The following is an 18,839-nucleotide window of genomic DNA, read 5'->3' as shown; positions in this document are numbered from 1 at the left end:
AGGCCAGGGCAGGGGCCTGAGTCACTGGGAGACATTCCAATGATCTTCCTGGGCCTGTCCACCTACCTAGACTTCACAGCCAGCAGGCAGGGATTGGAGCAGACGCCAGAAGACCTCCAGCCTCAAGGGGAAATGAATGATGATGGGGCTTCTGGATCACTTTTCTCTGTGGTATGCAAGGGCACGGCTGATGGCCTGGGGCCTGAGCCAGGGGAACTGCCTCGATACCCTTCCAACTGAAGGTTTCTGTGAATCATCCAACCTCTGAACGTCAGAGCAGGAAGGGCCCCTTGAGATCGTCTAGTCCAGTGTACTCTTCTTATCGATGAGGCATCCAAGTCTGGAGAGGAGAAGGCACTTTCCTGGGAGTAGAACTTCAAGTTGGCCTTCAGAGCCACACCCTGTCATTTACTAGCTGGGTGACTCAGGCAACTTACTTTACCTCTCTGAGCCTGCTTCCTTGTTTGCAGAGTAAGGACAATAATACCTGCCTTACAGAGTTGTCCAGGGGATTAAATGAGATAGGATATGCAAAGGCACCCAGCCTCATGCCTGGCACATAGCAGATACTTGGTAAATTATCGGTGTTGTTATTACCCATGGTCATATGGTAGGGCCGAAAAAGAAGTGAGTTCTCTGGCCTCCACAGCTCTGCCCTTGGCTTGTAGCATACTCTTCTCCCATCTATAATTCCTTGTCCCCAATTTTTTCTCCCAGGCCTTGAGGTTGCCAGTGTCCCAGGGTGGAGCCTCATCCTGAGAGGGAGGGTCTGGCCCCAGAGGGATGTATGGGGCTGACTCACCATGGGCATTGGCCCTGAAAACTCCGTTCTGGGAAAAGATCCTAGCAGGGTGCCCCTGCTCCCCCCGGGTGGGATGGCTCAGTTCCCTGCAGTGCTGGGCTGTGTGAAGTGGGGAGGAACTCCTTTCCCAGACTCAGTCTTCTGGGCTCTGGGTCTGCCCTTCCCAGGGGCCTCCTTCCTCCCAGTTTATTGGTACCCTGCATTGGCTTAAGCCCCACCCATCCCCTCCTCTTTGTTTCAAAGCCTCTACCCTAGTTCAGGCCCCATGATATCTAACCTGGACTATTGCCCCAGCCTCCTCTCTAGTTCCTTTGCCTCCTGTCTGCCCCTTCCAGTTTATTCATCATGTTGTCCTAGCGTGGCCTTCCAAAAACTCTCCCTGAAACTTTAGAGAACCAGTCCTGGCTCTGTAACTCCTCGTGGGACCTTGGGAAAGTCTCTTTCCCACTGGGCCTCAGTTTCGTCTTCTGTGAAATGGAGCTGAAAAGACTTTCTCTCAGCTTCCATCTCGATCTAACATTCTTTAAGTTGTGGGAGCAGTTAGGAGGGTGGTGTCAGAGATTTAGGGTCCTAGGACACAGGTGGGTTCTGGCCTGGCCTTAGACTGGGTCCACACAGGGCCATCCTGGGCTGTCCTGGCCCCTGCCCAAATGGAGCTCCTCTTTTCAGTACCAAGGACAGTAGCTCTTCCCACCTTGGCTTGAGGTCAGGATGGGGAGAGAGCTCAGGATTCTTCAGGAGATGCCATGGGGAGTACTGCTGGAGGCTGTGACTCCCTCTCTCATATGTGGTGGGACAGATGGGATGGTTCTTGGAGTCTTTCAGTCTGCACAGAATTATTGCAAGCAACTTGGCCCAGTCCTCTAGAGAGAGGAGCTACATAAAGTTACTGCCCAAATCAACAGGGTTTAGAGACTGGACAGGTATGAAGCCAGCAGAGGAATTTTCTCTGAGGTGCAAGATGTCTCTCCCCATCCAGAAGACATGGAATTTAATCTCTGCTGAGTCACATCTCAAACCAGTGTGGAGTTGGTGGCAGAGAGTGAAAAGTAGCATCTCAGTAGACTAGGAGGCAGTGGGCGTGGGGTCTACCCTCAGCTCTATGAGCGCCCGGACCTCAGGCTCCCCATCCGTGAAATGGCAGAGGTGAGGGGCTAGCTGAGGTCTCTCTAACATTTCAGGATTCTGTGACTCCCTTACCCAGTGGCTCACAGTGGGTTGGGCAGGTCAAAGAAGGTAAATTTTCTCTCAAATGGGTCAAATCTTTCCAAAGCTCTAGAAGAGAGGGGATTGGGGCCATGAAGTGGTGAGAATCTGGCCTCAGCTCCAGGAGTGTATTGTAGGGGGAGATTTGAGGGGAGGGAGGGTAAAGTGCAGTCCCCACAGACCCATCTGTCTTCTAACTGGGTTAGAGAGGATGTGGCAGTTAGGAGCCAGGGACAGGGCGAGTCTCCCCACACCCACCATTAATTGCTCAGGCCTCTATGTGTGGTGGGCCACAAATCATTTGTGGGTTTGCACCGATGTGTGTGAGTGGACAGGTTCAACTCCAAGTGTTATGGTGTGAAGGTCACATGTATGTGGCAGAGTATGTCATGTGTACGTATGACTAAGACCTGATAGGACCATTTGTGACTGTCTGACTGTTGTATGCACATACACGTGACCTTGTATGTGAAATCAGTGTATTCATATATGTGATTGTTGGCACTTGTGTGTGTCTGCTTATGCCTATCTGTGTGAAAGAAATATGAGCTAATGTGACTATGTGTGTATGAGAGAGAGAGACAGATAGACAGATTGATGGTCTCATTCTTCCTGGATAGCTAGCTATTCTAATATCCCAGAAGCTGGGATGGTTTCAGAGAAGACATTCTCCTCACCACTCGCCCACTCCCAGCCCCCCATCCTGTCCCCTAGTGATGCTAGTCCTCTCAGCCTTCCCTCCCCCAGCGGGACTTCCTGAAAGATAAGTAGGACAAAGCAGGAGGAATAAAGTCCCCTTTTTCCCAGGCTGGGGTCTTGAACATCCCCTCTCTGATCCACCATTGGATGTAGGTGAGAGAAGGGGTTGCCAGGGTAACCAGCTTCTCCCTCCCCACTGCTTTCTGGGGCTGTGCTGCGTGCCCCACCCCCAGTGTCTCCCCATCTCTACAGGCAACTCCACTCTTAATTTGCCTGGGCCCCTAACTGGTGACAGCAAATGGCTCCTTTGGTACAGTCCCCATCTGAGCGCCACTTCCCTCTCCATCAAGCTCCCCAGGCAGCCAAGCTTCAGCAGGGGAAGTCCCTGCAAACCCTCAACCCGTCTTCTGCCGCCTCCCTGCCCCGCCCAGGAGGAGAGGGTGTCTAGAGGGACCACACTGCAATGCTGAGGAGGTTGCCATGGAAACCCAGGCAGGATGGTGCGCTGCTAGGAGAGGCAAAGTGCCCCATGTTCTCTGCAAGGCTGAGGAGGGGGGCTGGGGTTGGGGTAGAGGGCCCTCTGAACAGGAGGTGCAGAGACACGGCTGGGCTCTCACCACATAGCTTCTGGGGTTCTTCTGCAGACCTCTCTCTCAAAGCCAAAGTCAGTTCAGGTTAACCTAGCAGTTCCTCTCTCAGTCCTGCTTCCCTAACCACCTCTCCACGTTCAGACCCACCTTGAGAATGAGTGTTAGTTTGAGAGATGCCAGGCTTCACATGGGGTTTTCTATAGGGCCTGTGAAGGTATCAGAGAGGTAGGTTGTGAAGTCTGAGTGGGATAGGGCTCACGAGGGTACCTGGAGGAGGGAAAGCAAATCTGGGAATCCCAGAGAAGGCAAATTTTCCAGAAGAGAGAGGCAGGAACACTTAACCCTTTGGGGCAAGGGCCGAAATTGAGTGGGAGGGTGGCCGTCAGGGGAGCCTGGCAGGCATGAGGGTGAGGACTGAGGGCTGCAGGGCTGGGACTCCCCACCCCCAGCCTCACCCCCCCAACTCTGCCTCCAGCCATCTCTCTAGTCTGCTTTGTCTGCGTCACTGCCCTGAGCAGGGGCAGGGGTCGGGCTGCAGACCGGCTCTAGAGGTCATCTCAGCAATGCCCCTGCCTCCAGTCAGAGCCCTGCCCGTCCTGCCCCCTCCCAAGAGGGTGACTTTGGCAGCTCTCTCAGAGAAGCGACTTCCATGGTCTGACCTTTTTTCCTCTCTGTGCCTCGGGGGGGGTCACAGAAGGGGCCACCAAGAAGCTGCGCAGCAACATCCGGCGGAGCACGGAGACGGGCATCGCCGTGGAGATGCGGAGTCGGGTCACACGCCAGGGCAGCCGCGAGTCCACTGACGGGAGCACCAACAGCAACAGCTCCGATGGCACGTGCGTGCAGCCCACCCCACCATGTTCCCTGCCCTCCTCCTCGATCCTCTAGTCAGAGAGCCAGGGGCGGGGAAGAAAGATTTCCTGGGTTGGTTTCCAGCCTAGATATCTGGGTTCCTCTGTGTCCCTGCTTCCCTCCATCCTCCTCTCCAGGGCGTTCAGTGCCTAGGCCCCAGTCTTCCTATTGCTCCAGGCTGCTGCCTCCTATCCGATTACCCCAGTGGCCCAGGAGCCGTTCATCCCTTCTCTGTGTTTCATGTCTCCCGCCTCCCAGCACCTACACACCTAAACCCCCCTCCAGAGGAGAGGGTTTCCAAAGGAAAAAGTGATCTAAAATCCTTTTAAATCTAAAACCATTGATATGGCTCAGATGAACAGAGGTCTTACCAGTGGCCTTGCTTGGAGCTTAGGGAAGGAGGTTGGACTAGATCCGTGTTTTTCAAACTGTGGGTGGTGACTCAAATAGGCAAGAAGTAAAATCAGTTTAGTGAGTCAAAACCAGCATTAGAAGAAGAAATAGAAAATTTAAATGTATCCTATAGTAAGGATGAATTACCTTGTGAACTTTTGTTTCAGTTTTTTTAATGTATAGATGCGCATAGGTCTGTGATGTTAAATGTATTTATTACATTTGCATGTGGGTTGCAGTCAAAAATTTGAAAATCACTGGGTTAGATAGTCCCTTGGATCTCTTCTAAATCTATGAAAGTGGTTATATGACTAAGATTTTCTGATTCGGCTTCATCAAGGCCCAGGGATGTCAGGATTTTGTGGCTCTGTTATTTGAGATTCTATGATCGTGTGTCTCACTACTAAGCCTAATTCCCTGAATGTGAGTACCACTAGCATTTATTGCATCCTACCATATGCAGGGTATCATTGGGCACGTCAGATCGGTGCTCTGGGATCTACCAGCCACTATCAGACCAAAAACAGTATTTCATTTAACGCTCATTGCAACCCTGAGGGATGTTGGTACTACCATTATCTCCATTTTACAAGTGGAGAAACTGAGGCATGGGAGGAGGGTGAGGTACCTTACCCAAGGTCACAGCTGTTAAGTAGTGGTGGACTTGAATTAAGGCCATTTGACTCTATAACCTTTGTTCACAATCTCTACACTCCCTATACCAAGCTCCTGAAATTCTGTGGCCTTGAGAGTCTAAGTTTCTTTATTTAACCTTCTTAGATCCCATTGTCCTAAGAATGTGCTATTAGGCTGTTGCTGACTGTGGCCAATAAGAGTGGGTGAGCCTTAAAGCCCCTTCCTGGGGAGTAAGGGAGAGACACAGGCCCTCCCTGCAAGATATGCAGCCTGTTTCCCCTCCCTGCCTGTCACCAGCCAACAGAGACTCAAAGCCAAACTGTCCAACAGGGGGTTCATTCTGGGACAAACTTTGATCTGTTTAGCCAGGAGCCTGAGCTGTTCTAGGAGATCTTAGAACTTTATTTGGTCCCTGGTAGCTCATGAGCAGACATGGCCAGCCCTCCTTCATCTGTCTTTCTCTGCTGGCCACACCCAGAACATCTAGGCTTGAGGACATGAATGAGTAGCACATTTCCCTGGATGATAACAACAACAGCAACAATAAGTACCATTTATTGCTTCCAGTTTGGAACTTTTCACATGCCATCTGCCCTAGTCCTCACCATAACCCTACGTGAGTTGGGCATCATCTCCGTTTTGTAGGCGAGGCAAGTCTGTTACCTTGTGGAGCCTCTATTTTCTCATCTGTAAAACTGGATCACAGCTCCTGCCACACAGAGGGGTGGTAGAGATTAAATGGCATAATGCACATGGAACGTTTAGTGTGCTGTTGGCACCTGGCCAACTTTCCATCGTTGTCAGTTTTTCTTGTTACTATTTCCAGGACCCCCATAGTCGTGCACCACCCACCATCAATTGTCATTAATCTCAACCCTGTCATTGTGTTATTTTGGTCTCAGTTGTTGCTTTGGGCACCACCTCACTGTTATTGACTTGCATTTCAAACTTATGGTCAACTAAACCTCAGTTCCTGGAACTTGCTCCAGGCATTGAAATTCCAGGCCTATGTGTCTGGTTCTTGGCATTAACATCCCCTGGTGAGGACACAGGTGCCCAGCAATCCCTGCCTTTTATGAGTCACCTTAGAAATTCTGGTGCCTGAGGATTAAATACCATTACTATGTTATGTTTATTAGTCTCTTTTCTCAACTGACATCAAAGTACTTCTCTTTAATGTGCAGAGATGAACAGTCCTGTTTGTCCCCAGCCAAAGTAGTACACAGAGGCACAGAGGGGCATGCCCAGTGTCCCAGGGGCAAAGCCACCACATCCTGATGTCCAGATACCCTCACGTGCGCCTCTGCCTCATTCTCCAGGTTCATCTTCCCCACCACCCGCCTCGGGGCCGAAAGCCAGTTCAGTGATTTCCTGGATGGGCTGGGACCTGCCCAGATTGTGGGGCGACAGACGCTGGCAACACCACCAATGGGTGAGTCTTCTTGAGGGCGGAGCGAGTGGGTGATGGGTGGCCACACAGCAGAAAGGGTGAGCTCAGTGGGGTCCTGCGTGATGCAGTGCAAGCAGCAGAAAGGAGCCCTCACTCAGGCTTTTGTGCCAGCAAGGAGTCAGCACAGCACTCATCAGTCCCTCCCTCATCAGAGAGGAAAGGGGTCCAGCCCTTCTCTGCCGGCCGGGTGCCCTGCGGCAGCTTTGCAGCACATTCCCTCCCTCACTTCTCCACACTCTCCCACACTCACACCGCCTGCTGTGTGCCTGGCAGTGCTAAGTGCCACGCATAAAACGGTGAACAAAAATTGTCACGGCATTTACGTTCGTGGAGTCTGTTCTGTCACCGATTCACTGTGTGACTTTGGACAAGTCACTTCCCTCCTTTGAGCCTTGGTTTCCTCATCCGTAAGATGAGAATAATAGCACCCACCTTAGTTCTGCAATTTGGCAACAATTATCGAGTTCCTGTTTGATGCTTTGCGTGAAGCATCTCCTTGACTCCTTTAGGAACTGTGTGTTATTTGACTTGTTACTTCTAACAGTGCCTGGCACCTAGAAGCCTTTTAGTAATTTCCTCATCCCTTCCCTGCAGCTGGGAAGTACTTCCTGAAGTCTATACTTGGGCCTCTTAGCTGCAGTTCTGGCTCATTTCATGAGCTCTCAGATGGACCCCTCCCTCCCTCTCTCTGCCTCAGATATTGACTGTGTTGGTGTCAAGCAGCTCCTCCCCAGGCCTAGCTTCCCCAGAGATGCTGCCTCGCCTCTGCCCGCTTACCCATCAGTCTGGTCTGAGCAGTGTCTGACCCAGACGTCTGCACTCAGCCCTCATTTGGACAGTGCTCAACCTTTGACCTCATAGCAGATGAGGAAGCTGAGCACAGACAGTGCCCTGCTGCAGGCCGGGCAGTGGAGCTGAGCGCAGACAGTGCCCTGCTGCAGGCCATGCAGGGATTCCATTCCAGCCAGTACTCTTCCCATTGCACTGCCCTGTCTTCCACGAATGTGCTCCTCCTGGAAGAGGGGTCCATGGGGACCTCAGAGGGTGAGCATCAGCTCTCATCTGGCTCTTGGATTGGATTTGGCTGACTCCCAGCCCTTGCTTTCAGACTCTGAAGGGACTGGGGAGTCTACCTTTCCCAGCCCTAGGCCCAGCCAAGGGCTGGAGGCAGTGAGAAGAGCCAGCCACCTCCACCAGACTAATGCGCCATCATAGCCTAGCACATTTGCATGTGGTGCCCCCTGGTGTCCCAAACTGGGAAGGACAGGTTTACGTTTGCTCCTCTTGTTAGGGATGTTACACTGCGACAGGGGAGCAGATTAATTCCTGAGGCCTCACCCTCTCCCTTCCCCATGGGGAAGTCAGGAATAGCTTGAGGGTGGGGGATAAATTCTAGGATGTCTCCTGAAAGTAGTAAATCCCCATCTTCTCAAGTTTGCAAATAGAAACAATTGCATGATGGCTCAGGTAATCTAAAATGGGTGACTGAACCCAAAGTCTGGCACATTTTAATTTTTCTCCACCAGGCTTATGATTCTGCATCCCTTTGAAGGCTCTTCCCGAGTGTCTAACACCTGATTTCAAATTCTGCTAACCCATGTTGAACAAAGCTAAGACTTCTAGAAATCAGAAATCGAGAAGTCTAGAAATGCCTCCATACACAGAACTTGCCCCAGCTGGATAATCCATTCCATGGGAGCACAGTGAGGAGTTCTCAGTTCTCTGCTCCCAGGGAATCTGCCGGCTTTCCCTCCATCCTTTGGAAAGTGTGCGAGCAGGTCCTTGTTCCCAGGACAGGCCTCATGTTCTGGGCAGGCTCATCTCTCAGCATCTCTTCAAACTGATACTCTTTAAATATTTGTTTGATGTACGTTTAAGGGAGTGGCTGAGGGCTGCTCTATAGGGGAAGGTGAAGAGGAGCCGCTGAGCCCACAGCCTCCCCTCTTTCTTCCTGACAGAGGAAACTCTGTCCCCAAACTTGCCTATTCTGCTCGGTAAAACAGATGCCCAGTCAGTTAACCAGACTTACATGGGAGTTGGGCAGCTGTTTGCTGTTACCCAAGCATGCCCCTTGAGGGTCACGCCCCCACCCACCCCAAGGGACTTATCAAAGCGTTTCTCAGCCGCTTTAAAGTGGTCTCCGAAGAGCAGTTCTGGGGCATGCAGTTTCTCCATCTCATGTCCATTCCCGTGTTGTAGCATCCTCTGCAGATGGGCATTCTGCACACGGCTGTCCGGCCTGCCCCTTGGTTTGGCTCTGCCTGGACTCTCCCTCTTCTCCCTTGCAGGGGACGTGCACATTGCCATCATGGACCGGAGCGGCCAGCTGGAGGTGGAAGTGATTGAGGCTCGGGGCTTGACCCCCAAACCTAGCTCTAAATCCCTCCCAGGTGAGGCAGAGCAGCAGGGAGAGGGGTTTTGGAGAGGGGATCCTTCTAGGGAGGGGTATACAGCTGAGCTCTGGGTCTAGTGAATCCTCAGCTCCCCATTGGTCTAAATCAGTATTCTCGGCGCTGGAGTTGCGGCTTGCCTGGAAGGCCAGTGAACAGGGCTGGGCGGGGGGGTGGGGCATGGAGGAGTCAGTGTTTGAGTCAGTCTCTTCCACCTGCTGTCCACTGGCCAGCTCATCCTGCTCACCCTGCTCTCCTCCGGGATCACCTGGAGGTTAGAGGGTGGGGCAGGCCATAGTGGTCTCTCCTGGACCCCTCCCATCATGCTCTCTCCCATCCCTCAGCCACCTATATCAAGGTTTACCTGCTCGAGAACGGGGCCTGCTTGGCCAAGAAGAAGACAAAGGTGGCCAAGAAGACCTGTGACCCCCTGTACCAGCAGGCTCTGCTCTTTGACGAGGGGCCCCAGGGCAAGGTGCTACAGGTGAGTGTTACGGGCCTGTGGGGCAGGGCAGACTCTCAAAGACTGCAAGTTATCATTGAAGATTTTCTTCATTTATGATTTATCCTGTGCTGGGCACTGTACCAGGTGCATTAATATGCATTCTCCATTTATTTTCACAACCCGGTGCTGTGTTTGTTATTGCCCCCAGTCGATTCAGAAGGAAACCAAGGTTCAGAGGGATAACTCAGTTGCCCCCCAGGTTGCACAGCTGGTAGGGAGAAGCAGAGTTTGACCGCCGCCTTCTCCTTCCACCTGGTGGCTAATGTTTATTGCATATCGGGTCCTCGCCAGGCTCTGTGTTAGCTGCTTTCCAATTGTGATCTCCTTTCATCCTTGAGATGATCCTGTGAAGTAGATGTAATTGGCACCATTTTACAAATGAGGAAGCAGTCTGAGAAAGATGAATGACTTGCCTGAGGTTTCAGCTAGCGACTTGCAGAGCCGAGCTGAGCCCAGGCCAGGGTGACTTTCACCCCAACTACATGAAAGTGACAGCGCCCTTCACAGCAGTCCTGGGAGGGAGGGATCCTCACGCCCGTTTCATAGATGCAGCACCTGAGGCACAAGAGGTTAAGTGGGAACAGAGCACAGTGGAGGTCATCTCTGGGTTCAGTCCTGGGTTCACATTCCAGCTCGATCACTTACTAGCTGTGCTGGTATGTTGTGAAGATTAGACGAGAGATGCATTTGAGGGCCTCACATAGTGCCTGGCACACAGACAGCTACTCATGGAGTATCAGGAGTGATGGTGGTGGCTGCTGGCCTTGCCTGAGGCCACGTAGGTGGCAGAGGAGGGGCTGGAGCGGTGGGGGGTGTGGGGGTGTCTGGGCAGTGCGATTTCTCATTTAGGGCTGTTCCCCTGGGCTGAGGTGGTTCCATGGCAAGGGCCCTTGGAGTTGCAAATGGCAAGAACTGCAGACCCTAGGGTTCTGGGGGGAGGGGCGATCTTGGGTGTCTGTTTTTATATGGATTGGGATTCCATTTTGAAAAAAGGATTCGCCAATAAAAACACAGTTTGAAAATCACAGAGCTAATCTATTCCCCTCTCCCAGTTTTACAGATGGGAACACTGAGGTCCAGTGAGGGCAGGGGGCTTGCCAAGCCCCACGGCACTGAGCAGCGGCAGAGTAGGAGCTGTGACCCAGGTCCTGGACTCTGAGTCTGCTCCTTCCTGGGGAAGGCTGTCATCTGGGATGCTGGGAGGCTCTGGAAGTCAGACCCAGGTTCCAGTCCCAGCTCTGCCACGAATTACTGTGTATCTTTGGGTTAGTTAATTAACCTCTCTGAGCTGCAGTTTCCTCTTTGTGGAATAATAACACTCAGTACCTCTCCCTAGATGGTTGTAACAATTGGGATAATGTCTATAAAGTCCGTAGGACGGAGCCTGGCACATCTTATGTGCTCAGTAAGTTGTTGTCCAAAGTCAGTCTGAGTTCCGGCTCTCTCTGTCCCATCTGTGTCCAGGCAAAACTCGTAGGTACCTGGGCCCACTGCCGAGCCCTGGAATCGAGGAGATAGCTCAGCTCCTCTCTCTTCCTCCCCACTGGCAGGTGATTGTCTGGGGGGACTACGGCCGCATGGACCACAAGTGCTTCATGGGCATGGCCCAGATCATGCTGGACGAGCTGGACCTGAGTGCTGCCGTGGCTGGCTGGTACAAACTCTTCCCCACGTCCTCAGTGGCAGATTCTACGCTTGGATCCCTCACCAGGCGCCTGTCCCAGTCCTCCCTGGAGAGTGCCACCAGCCCCTCGTGCTCCTAAGGACCTCAGGAAGAGGCCGGGATGTGGTGTGGGAAGGGGTGCCTGCTGGCCCCCCACCTCCTCCCCTGTACATAGTCTTCACGTCTTTCTGGATCTTTTGCCCTGCTGCATGCCTGTTGGCTACTGGGCCCATCCCAGCTGGCAGTGGAGACTGTAGTGTGTGTGTGTTTGTGTGTGACCACGTTATATCTGTTTATTTGGCTGGGTATTGTCAGTCTTGGTGACTACATGGGCTGAAGTCCATGTCTTTCTGTGTCTTGTTGAAAAGAAACCCAAAGGAGTGTTGTGTGGACACAACTCCCCGAGTCCAGGGGTGGAAGTGGGGGACGTGGCCATTGGTCCATCCTGCCTGGTCCCATGTCCGGGGCAGAGCCTGTGTGTCCCTGCCTCTGCCTCCTCTTGGTGGTCCCTAGTTAGTCTCTGTCTTGTCCTTTGTCCCACCTTTGCCTCTTCCAGCACTGCTGCTCTTTTTGAGGAATGTAGCGTCCCCGTCGCTGGCCACGCTGAGGGCCCTCTGGGAACCCTGACACCCCTCCTCCCCACCCCAGCACTCTGGCCGCTCTTCCCACTGGATGCACCCGCAGCATGTAGCATGCTCATCTCGTGCCCTGCCCCGGGCCCCAGAGAGCAAAGATGCCCGGGAGCTGAGAGCTTGGGGGTCGCTGTCTCCCTCTGACTGCCTCCTTCCTACAAGCGAAATGTGAGGAGGTCTTAGTTCCCAGGGTTGCTGGCCGCGTACCTTAGAGGGAAGTGCCTGCCTGCCTTAGCATTGTTCTCCACCTCCTGCCTCCCTCCAAGCTGCCTCACCTCTGACATGCCAAAGCAGCTCTCCCAGGGGACCCCAGGAGGTGTGACTGGAGGGTCTTGACACCCAGGAGGTCGGCCTCAGAGGGGATGTTATCTGCCAAAGCAGATAATCCCTGGAGGTACCTGTGTCCTCCCCAGGCCCTGAGGGTGGCCCTGTCCCCCTCTGGGCTCCTCCTGGTGGAGCCTGGCTTGTGAGGAGGTGCTGAGGGCAGCGCTGTTTGCTGGAATTAGGAGAGTGGGGGCTGACTTGCTCTGAGCCGCTGTTGAGAATCCCGTCTAACCTTTAGGGATTAGCTGCATGAAGTCCATCATTTGGGCCTCTATTTTTTTTTTGCTCATGTCCAGACCAGGGTTTCTGTCTGGGAGCTCAGACTTACCTGGGCTCCAGCCTCCTGGCTCCACAGACAGTCTGGCTTTGGGTTCTAGACTGCCACAGTCACCAGCTCTGTACAAGCAATACTCCCCGCTCTCAGCCTCCCTGCCTCCCTGCGCTCCGCCGCTGCCCTCTGGAGACAGGCCTGGCCTGCTCTGTGCACCTCACCTGCCTCTGCTTTCTTCCCACCCTTGTCTAGTAGGAGCTTCCCAAAGCCACTCAAACCCTGACCTGATTTGACAAGGCTGGGCCCTGTTGGTGGAGACCAACGCCAGGACTGGACCTTGTGAGATGTCTGCTGGGAATCCTGAAGTCTGGCTCAGGAATGCCTACATCTGTCCCTCTCCCTCCTCAGGTCTAGGGTGGAAGGTGGGGGGTTGCCTGGGAGACAGACACAGCAGCCCTTGGGTCCATGTCTGGTGGGGAAGAAAGAGGCAGAGGAGGGGTCAGGGTATGGGGCAGGCTCTCTCTACCTCTTCCCCAGACGTCCTCCTGTAGTGCTGCAATGACTGTAAGCCACGCATGGTACTTGAGGCGGGGGAGCTAGCTGGGGGAGCAGTGGAGAGGTCTCAGGGCCTGAGTGCTGGGACTCCATTTGTAACCAAAGCTGGTGGGCATAGAGGTGGGTTCTGAGGGAGGGATGGAGGAGGAAGCTCTCTGGAGATAAAGCCATCTCCACCCAAAGGGCCTCCTTTCTGGCAGGGATCACGTTAGGCTGAAGCCAGATGCCTGTAACCTCCCTCCCAAGGAAACAAGGGGACGGAGCCAGGACCCCACCGGTCCTGCCTGCAGACAAACAGTGGGTAAAGGCAGTAAGGAAATGAACACAATGAGCTCCTGTCTTCTGCCGGAGCCTCCGTTCTTGTATTATCACAGACGGGAACGTGTGTGTGCAGGAGAGGGGGAGGCGGCTCGGTCGTTCTGCAGAAATTCTCTCCCATTGTTGGGACTATAATGCATGCATTTCTCACTTTCTAAAATGAGGCAAAGGGCTCTGTACACTGACCCTAGGGTGAGGAGAGGGAGGAAACTCACTCGCAAAAGGGCATTTTTATGTCCTGGCTATGATGTCTTCTCCTCTAGAGCAGCCACCCTCAGGATGCTGTGAAAATGCTCTACACCTGTGGAGTGGTGGGATTCTTAGTGATTGATCCCCAGGACAGTATAGACATTTGCCTATGTAGCACCGACTGGTGATACCCAGACTATGCAGTCACCCCCAGAGAGTGGGGCAATATCAATGAGGGATATCACCCTCATTCCTCCAGGGGCCCAGGGAGACAGAGAGAGGAGGCAACGAGCACCAGCAGAGAGGCTGCCATGGGGGAGCTGTAGGCTGTGTGCCCGTGCCGCTGGGGGTGGGTTAGTTAGCACAAGGGAAGCTCTAGCCAGTGGTGGGGCCTGACGTGTTGGTAACTTGTCCAACCTGCCTGCAGTCACCCGCTGCCAAAACTGCCCAGGGGTTGGGCCACTCCACTGTTCCTCCTCTCTAATGGGAAGTAATTCCCCCCCAGTTGACTTTGGGGAATTATTCTTTTTAACCCTTTGCACTAAATAAGTTACTCATCCCCACCTGGATTTTCCCCCAAGGGGGTGAAGTTGAGTGAGGCTGACATGTATGTGTGAGGGGGAATGGCTGGTTTTAGGGCCTGTTTCTCAGGATCCTGGACACAGAGGCTTGTCTGAGAAGCTGCTCTGGAGCTGGCCTGTCCAAGAGAGGAGGGAGCATGTGTGTGACTCCTGACCTTCCCTGGGTTGGGGGGCCTCTGTCCTTTGAAGAGGGGATGGTGGGAAGGGAAGGAACATGATCCCCCGCCGAGTTCTCCCTAACCTGGGACCAGCTCACTGCCAGGTACAGTATCCTGGCTCCAAATGCTCCCTTACCCCAGAGGGAACCTCGGGCTCTTTACAGGCTGGGGCTTTTTGTCATTCCAACCTCCTCTGCTCAAGCAGGATTCGTGGAAGATGTGGCAGAGATGGGAGTAGCCCTGTGGCAATGCTGGGCTGTGGGCAGGAACCGTGATGGATGATTCAGAGCACCTGTCTTCACGTTTCTGTCCTGTTCAATGTGTCTCACCTCCTTCATAGACTCCTTCCCCTCAGGGAAGTTGTGATGGGTCTTTGGTATGAATCAGCCTCCAGCAAATGGGGCCAAGTCTTGGTTTGACAAGGGGGATTTGATCCTTCAGGGAAGAATCCTCTCCAAAACTACTCCGCATCCCATTTCTTCCACCACCCAGCTCTCCTAGGAAAGGAGCGTGTGGGAGGCTCTTGGTATGCAGCAAGTCCCAGGCATTGCCAGCATTTCATGGAGCTGAGGCAGAACCTAGGAGCTCCAGAGAGAGGGCACCATGTAGCTCATCACTCTTGGGATTGGCAGTTAGAACACTGAGGTCAAGCCAGTTCTCCCAGGGGCATGACACTCCTCAGGGCAAGCATGCCTGAGCTCTTCTTTACTGCCAGCCTTGAGGAGAGCAGATACCCCCTCCCCTTTTAAAGACAATAGAGCCCTCCAAGGGTACTTCTTTGGAAATGAAATGTAGCACAATGTTAGACTGCATTACCAGGAGCCCTGACATGCAACCAGGGTTCTTGCTCCACGCCCTGCTGCCCAGGAGATGCTCCTCCTCCCCTGGGGCTCCAGAGCTCCTAATACCTCTGATTCCCCATCTTCCTTGGCCCAGAAAGCAGCAGGGCTTCAGTAAGGCTGCTCTTCTGTTTCTCTGATTGCTTCCTGCACTGTGCAAACTCTGTGCAAGACATTGCTGCCTTTGCTTGATGTTATAGACGAGTGGTCCTCCACCCGGGTGGAGGGAGATGGCACATCATTCAGGGCCAGGAGGTTGTCCAGCAGTATCTGCAGTGGCTGTGAGGAGATGGAAAAGAAGAGACCTGTTGCCCGTCGACTCCTCCCTGTCTCTTCCTCTCCTCAGCATTTTCTTCTTCAACATCCTGACACGTAAAGAGGTTCTTTAAAATGCTGCTTCCTCTACTGGATGATCGTTCCCTGAATGATCAGGGAGGAGATGGGAATGTAGACTGGTCCCCTGCCTGCTCCCTCAAGTCTGCTTTTCACTCAGGTCAGAAGAGATTGGGGCAAAACCAAACAATCATGATTGAAGGGCAGGGGAGCCCCATCCCATCAGGTGAGGCCTGATGGGGGCTGGATCAGCCGGGTCTGGCTGGGAAAGGGTTATTTTGAAAGAGTGCCTGAGCATCTCAGAGCAATGTCAGTGATGCCAAAGAGAGCAACTTGGCCTCCTTGGGCACCAACTCTACTGGCTGAGCTGCACAACCGCAGCTCAGGTGTTGGCCTGCCTGATGGTGGGACCTTGTTCTCTGACAAAGGGCTTAATTTTTCCATGTAGCAAAGCAACTCCCTCTCCCCCCAACCCTGAGCTGCGGCTTTTGTGGGCCCAGCAAGGCTGTGCCTGTGAGGGAAGCCACGCTAGTGAGAGAAACTTGCATTCCCTCAGGGGCCTGGATTGGCTTGGGATGAGTGCTCGTTGCAAAGCATGAATGTTAACTGCTTTGGGAAAACTGTCCCGGGCTCTGGCTGGAAACCTGGCCAGGAGGATGGGGGCCTTGGGCCTCCCAAGGAGTTCACGCTGGTGCCAGGAAGCATCCCTGGGACTGAGTTCCAGGGAGTTTGGCTAACAGAAATGGGCCCTGGGAATTCCCCGGGCAACAGAGCACCTGCCCCGTTGGTCAGTGGCCTGACAGCTGGCTACAGGGAATCAAAGGCTGTTATATACAGTTTTGCCAGAAACTGACTCTGCGCAAGACGACTCACTTTGCTGGGCCTCAGCTTCCTCATCTGCAAAATCAGAGCATTTGCTAGTTGCTCCATGGTTCTCTCCAGGTTTTAAAAGTCTGATCTGGAGCTGATGAGGGTTGTGAGCCTGGTGCACCTGGCACCTGGTTCCATAGGCTGGTTTCATCCAGCCCCAGGTGCCCAAGCTGGGTGCAGATCCTCCTTGTCCACGCCCAGATGCTGCCTCTGACAAGAACTCTGGGAATCCTAACAGACTGCTTCCACCTCTGTGATTTGTTCTCCCTCTTTTCTTCTTGTGTAATGATGAGAAATACTTAAGGGTTGTCTACAATGGACAATTTTCAAGGTGCTGATGTGATGTCACAACCTCAGCTGCATCCTGCGTATCCTCACCCGCAGATGAGGCTGGGTCGGTCCTCATTTCTGCTTCTAGACTGACATCAGTGGGAGAGTTGAACATCTGAGAATTTTAAAGGAAATGCTCTCTGATGGGAGGAGGAAGGGAACTTATTTCCCTTCAAAGCATTTTGCTTCTTAAAACCACTCCTCTCCCCAGAATGTCTTTTACCAGACATCATCTCAGCAGGCAGAGTGGCTGCTTCCTTAGGAAAAGTTGGCCTGATTGTCCTATCCACTCCTTTAGAATGTAAATTCACAGGAGGCAGGAACCCCTTTTTTAGAATTTCCAAATACATCCTGCAAAGAAAGAGATAGCTGATAGGGACTGACAAGCACACTGTTTAGATGAGAAGCAATTAGCCTTTTATATCTGTGCTCTATACATTTTCTATGTGCAGCATCTTTCCAAACATTGTTGCTCCTGGGTGGCAGGTGAACAGCTGAGAAGCACTGCCGGCTGTTTCCTACGTTCTTGCCAATTCCCTTGACGAGAAAATTCTTCACATGGCTTCTGCATGTACAGTATTTGAGCAGCAAAAAATGATTAAAATCAGTTTGAAAATGGTCTCGTGTGTCGCTTTCTGTAGACGGTTCTTAATTCTAGGAGAGAGAAAACAGGGTTCCAGATGACTAAAACAGGAGGAGGAGGATGCCTTGGCTGAGAGGCAGAAGAGAGCAGTACATCTCAGAAAAAGCCCTGAAAGATCTGACCTGGGCCTCTCCCTTCTGTTCAGGAACTCTTGCCACAGCGATCTCCTTGGGCCATGGAATCTGACTGGTCCAGGCAGCTTCCCAGCTCTGTCTCCCAGGGTCCCTGCTTATAGGCCGCAAAGCCTTCTATCCCCACACATGAGACAAAGGATGCCCAGAGCCAAAGAGAGGGGAAGGTAAGATGGAGCTAAAGCCACTGCTTTCGACCCACTGTTCATTTCTTTCTGAGCTCTTGGGTCCAGCAGCTCCGCTCAGGCGTATGGCTGGAGCAACCTTGCTTATTTCAGCCACACCTGATATTGGCAGTAAATATTGACTTCCAGTGCTGTGAATTACAGCAGCCATTGACCCCTGCAGCACCGCTTCCCCTCCCTGCCTCAGGGAGGGACAGAAAGGTATGTTAACATTTAGTCACTTCTGGGCAAAGCCATTGTCCCCCCAGGGCTGGGTCTAGGGATGCAGAATATTGATAAAGGAAGTGTAGCAATGTCGTAGCCCTTGCTTGCTGTGGGAAAGGCTGGCATTGTGCATTCTGAGAGCCTTCTGGGGTGACTGCCACTGCTTTGGCTCTGGCCCTTGGCCTTGTGGTTCCAGTGGGCACCATCTCTTGAGAGAAGGCTCATGAGGCCAATATATGAACTCGGGCCCCCCCCCCCCCGGCCCTGAGTTCTTTAACTTCCTTTCCACTTCTGCTCCCTGAGGCATCCCACACACTCGCATGAATTTAAGGACTTCTAAGCTTCTAGCCGGCAAAAATCTTTCAAAAAAAAAAGGACAAAAGAGACAGACAACAAAAACTGAGACCCAGAGAAAGAAATTCTAAAGGATGTTCTTCAGATGGAAGGAATATAGCACATACCTCACAGGGTTATTGGAGGGTTAAGATGAGGTAATATTTTGAAGTGCTCAGAACAGTGCCTGGCACATAGTGATGCTGTGTTTGCTATTATTAAGGAAAATGTTTCTAGGTGGAAGGGCTGAGATGCAAAAAGAAAAAGTGAGCAAAGAAATAGGTTTTAAAAATTACTAAATGTTAACATACACAGATGGTAAAACTATAACTGCTTAATTTGTGAAATTTAAAAATATAATCATGAACTAAAGTATCAGACAATGGAACGTTCTTGAGGAGGCTAAAGACATTGAATAACCTCAGTCTTCCTTAAGTATCCATTCTAAAATCTAGAGTAAATACTAAGAAAATAGAAATAGAATGGAGTATATGCAAAAACCCTGAATACAAAATATGAAATCCAACAGTGTATTAAAAAATGATACAACATAATCAAGTAGTGTTTATCCCAGGAATGCAAGGATGGTTCATTATTGTCAGAAAAATTCATCACTGTAATTCACCACATTCATAGACTAAAGGAGAAAAATCATATAATTATCCTAATACAGAAAAAGCATTTTGTAAAGTTTAATTCTATTCATAATAAAAACTTTTAGCAAATAGGAGGTAACTTTCTTAATTGGATAAAACTC

The 18,839-nt window shown here is 52.1% G+C and overlaps 1 protein-coding gene across 2 annotated transcripts in view; it reads left to right on the top strand.

The window, feature by feature from the left end:
* RIMS3 (regulating synaptic membrane exocytosis 3) overlaps positions 1 to 17,221 on the top strand; it is a 39,352-nt gene extending 22,131 nt beyond the window's left edge. For both annotated transcript variants that reach the window (XM_058553811.1, XM_058553810.1), the window contains 5 exons: positions 3,992 to 4,133; positions 6,498 to 6,610; positions 8,917 to 9,018; positions 9,363 to 9,502; positions 11,074 to 17,221. In XM_058553811.1, coding sequence (XP_058409794.1) covers positions 3,992 to 4,133; positions 6,498 to 6,610; positions 8,917 to 9,018; positions 9,363 to 9,502; positions 11,074 to 11,286 — 710 coding nt within the window. In that variant the 3' untranslated portion in view covers positions 11,287 to 17,221. The remainder of the gene's footprint in view (positions 1 to 3,991; positions 4,134 to 6,497; positions 6,611 to 8,916; positions 9,019 to 9,362; positions 9,503 to 11,073) is intronic.
* The last annotated feature ends 1,618 nt before the right edge of the window (positions 17,222 to 18,839 follow it).

This window comes from Diceros bicornis, chromosome 13 (genome assembly GCF_020826845.1).
Source record: "Diceros bicornis minor isolate mBicDic1 chromosome 13, mDicBic1.mat.cur, whole genome shotgun sequence".
In the NCBI taxonomy this organism is placed as follows: Eukaryota; Metazoa; Chordata; class Mammalia; order Perissodactyla; family Rhinocerotidae; genus Diceros; species Diceros bicornis.
This window is presented reverse-complemented; position numbering and strand designations above follow the sequence as displayed.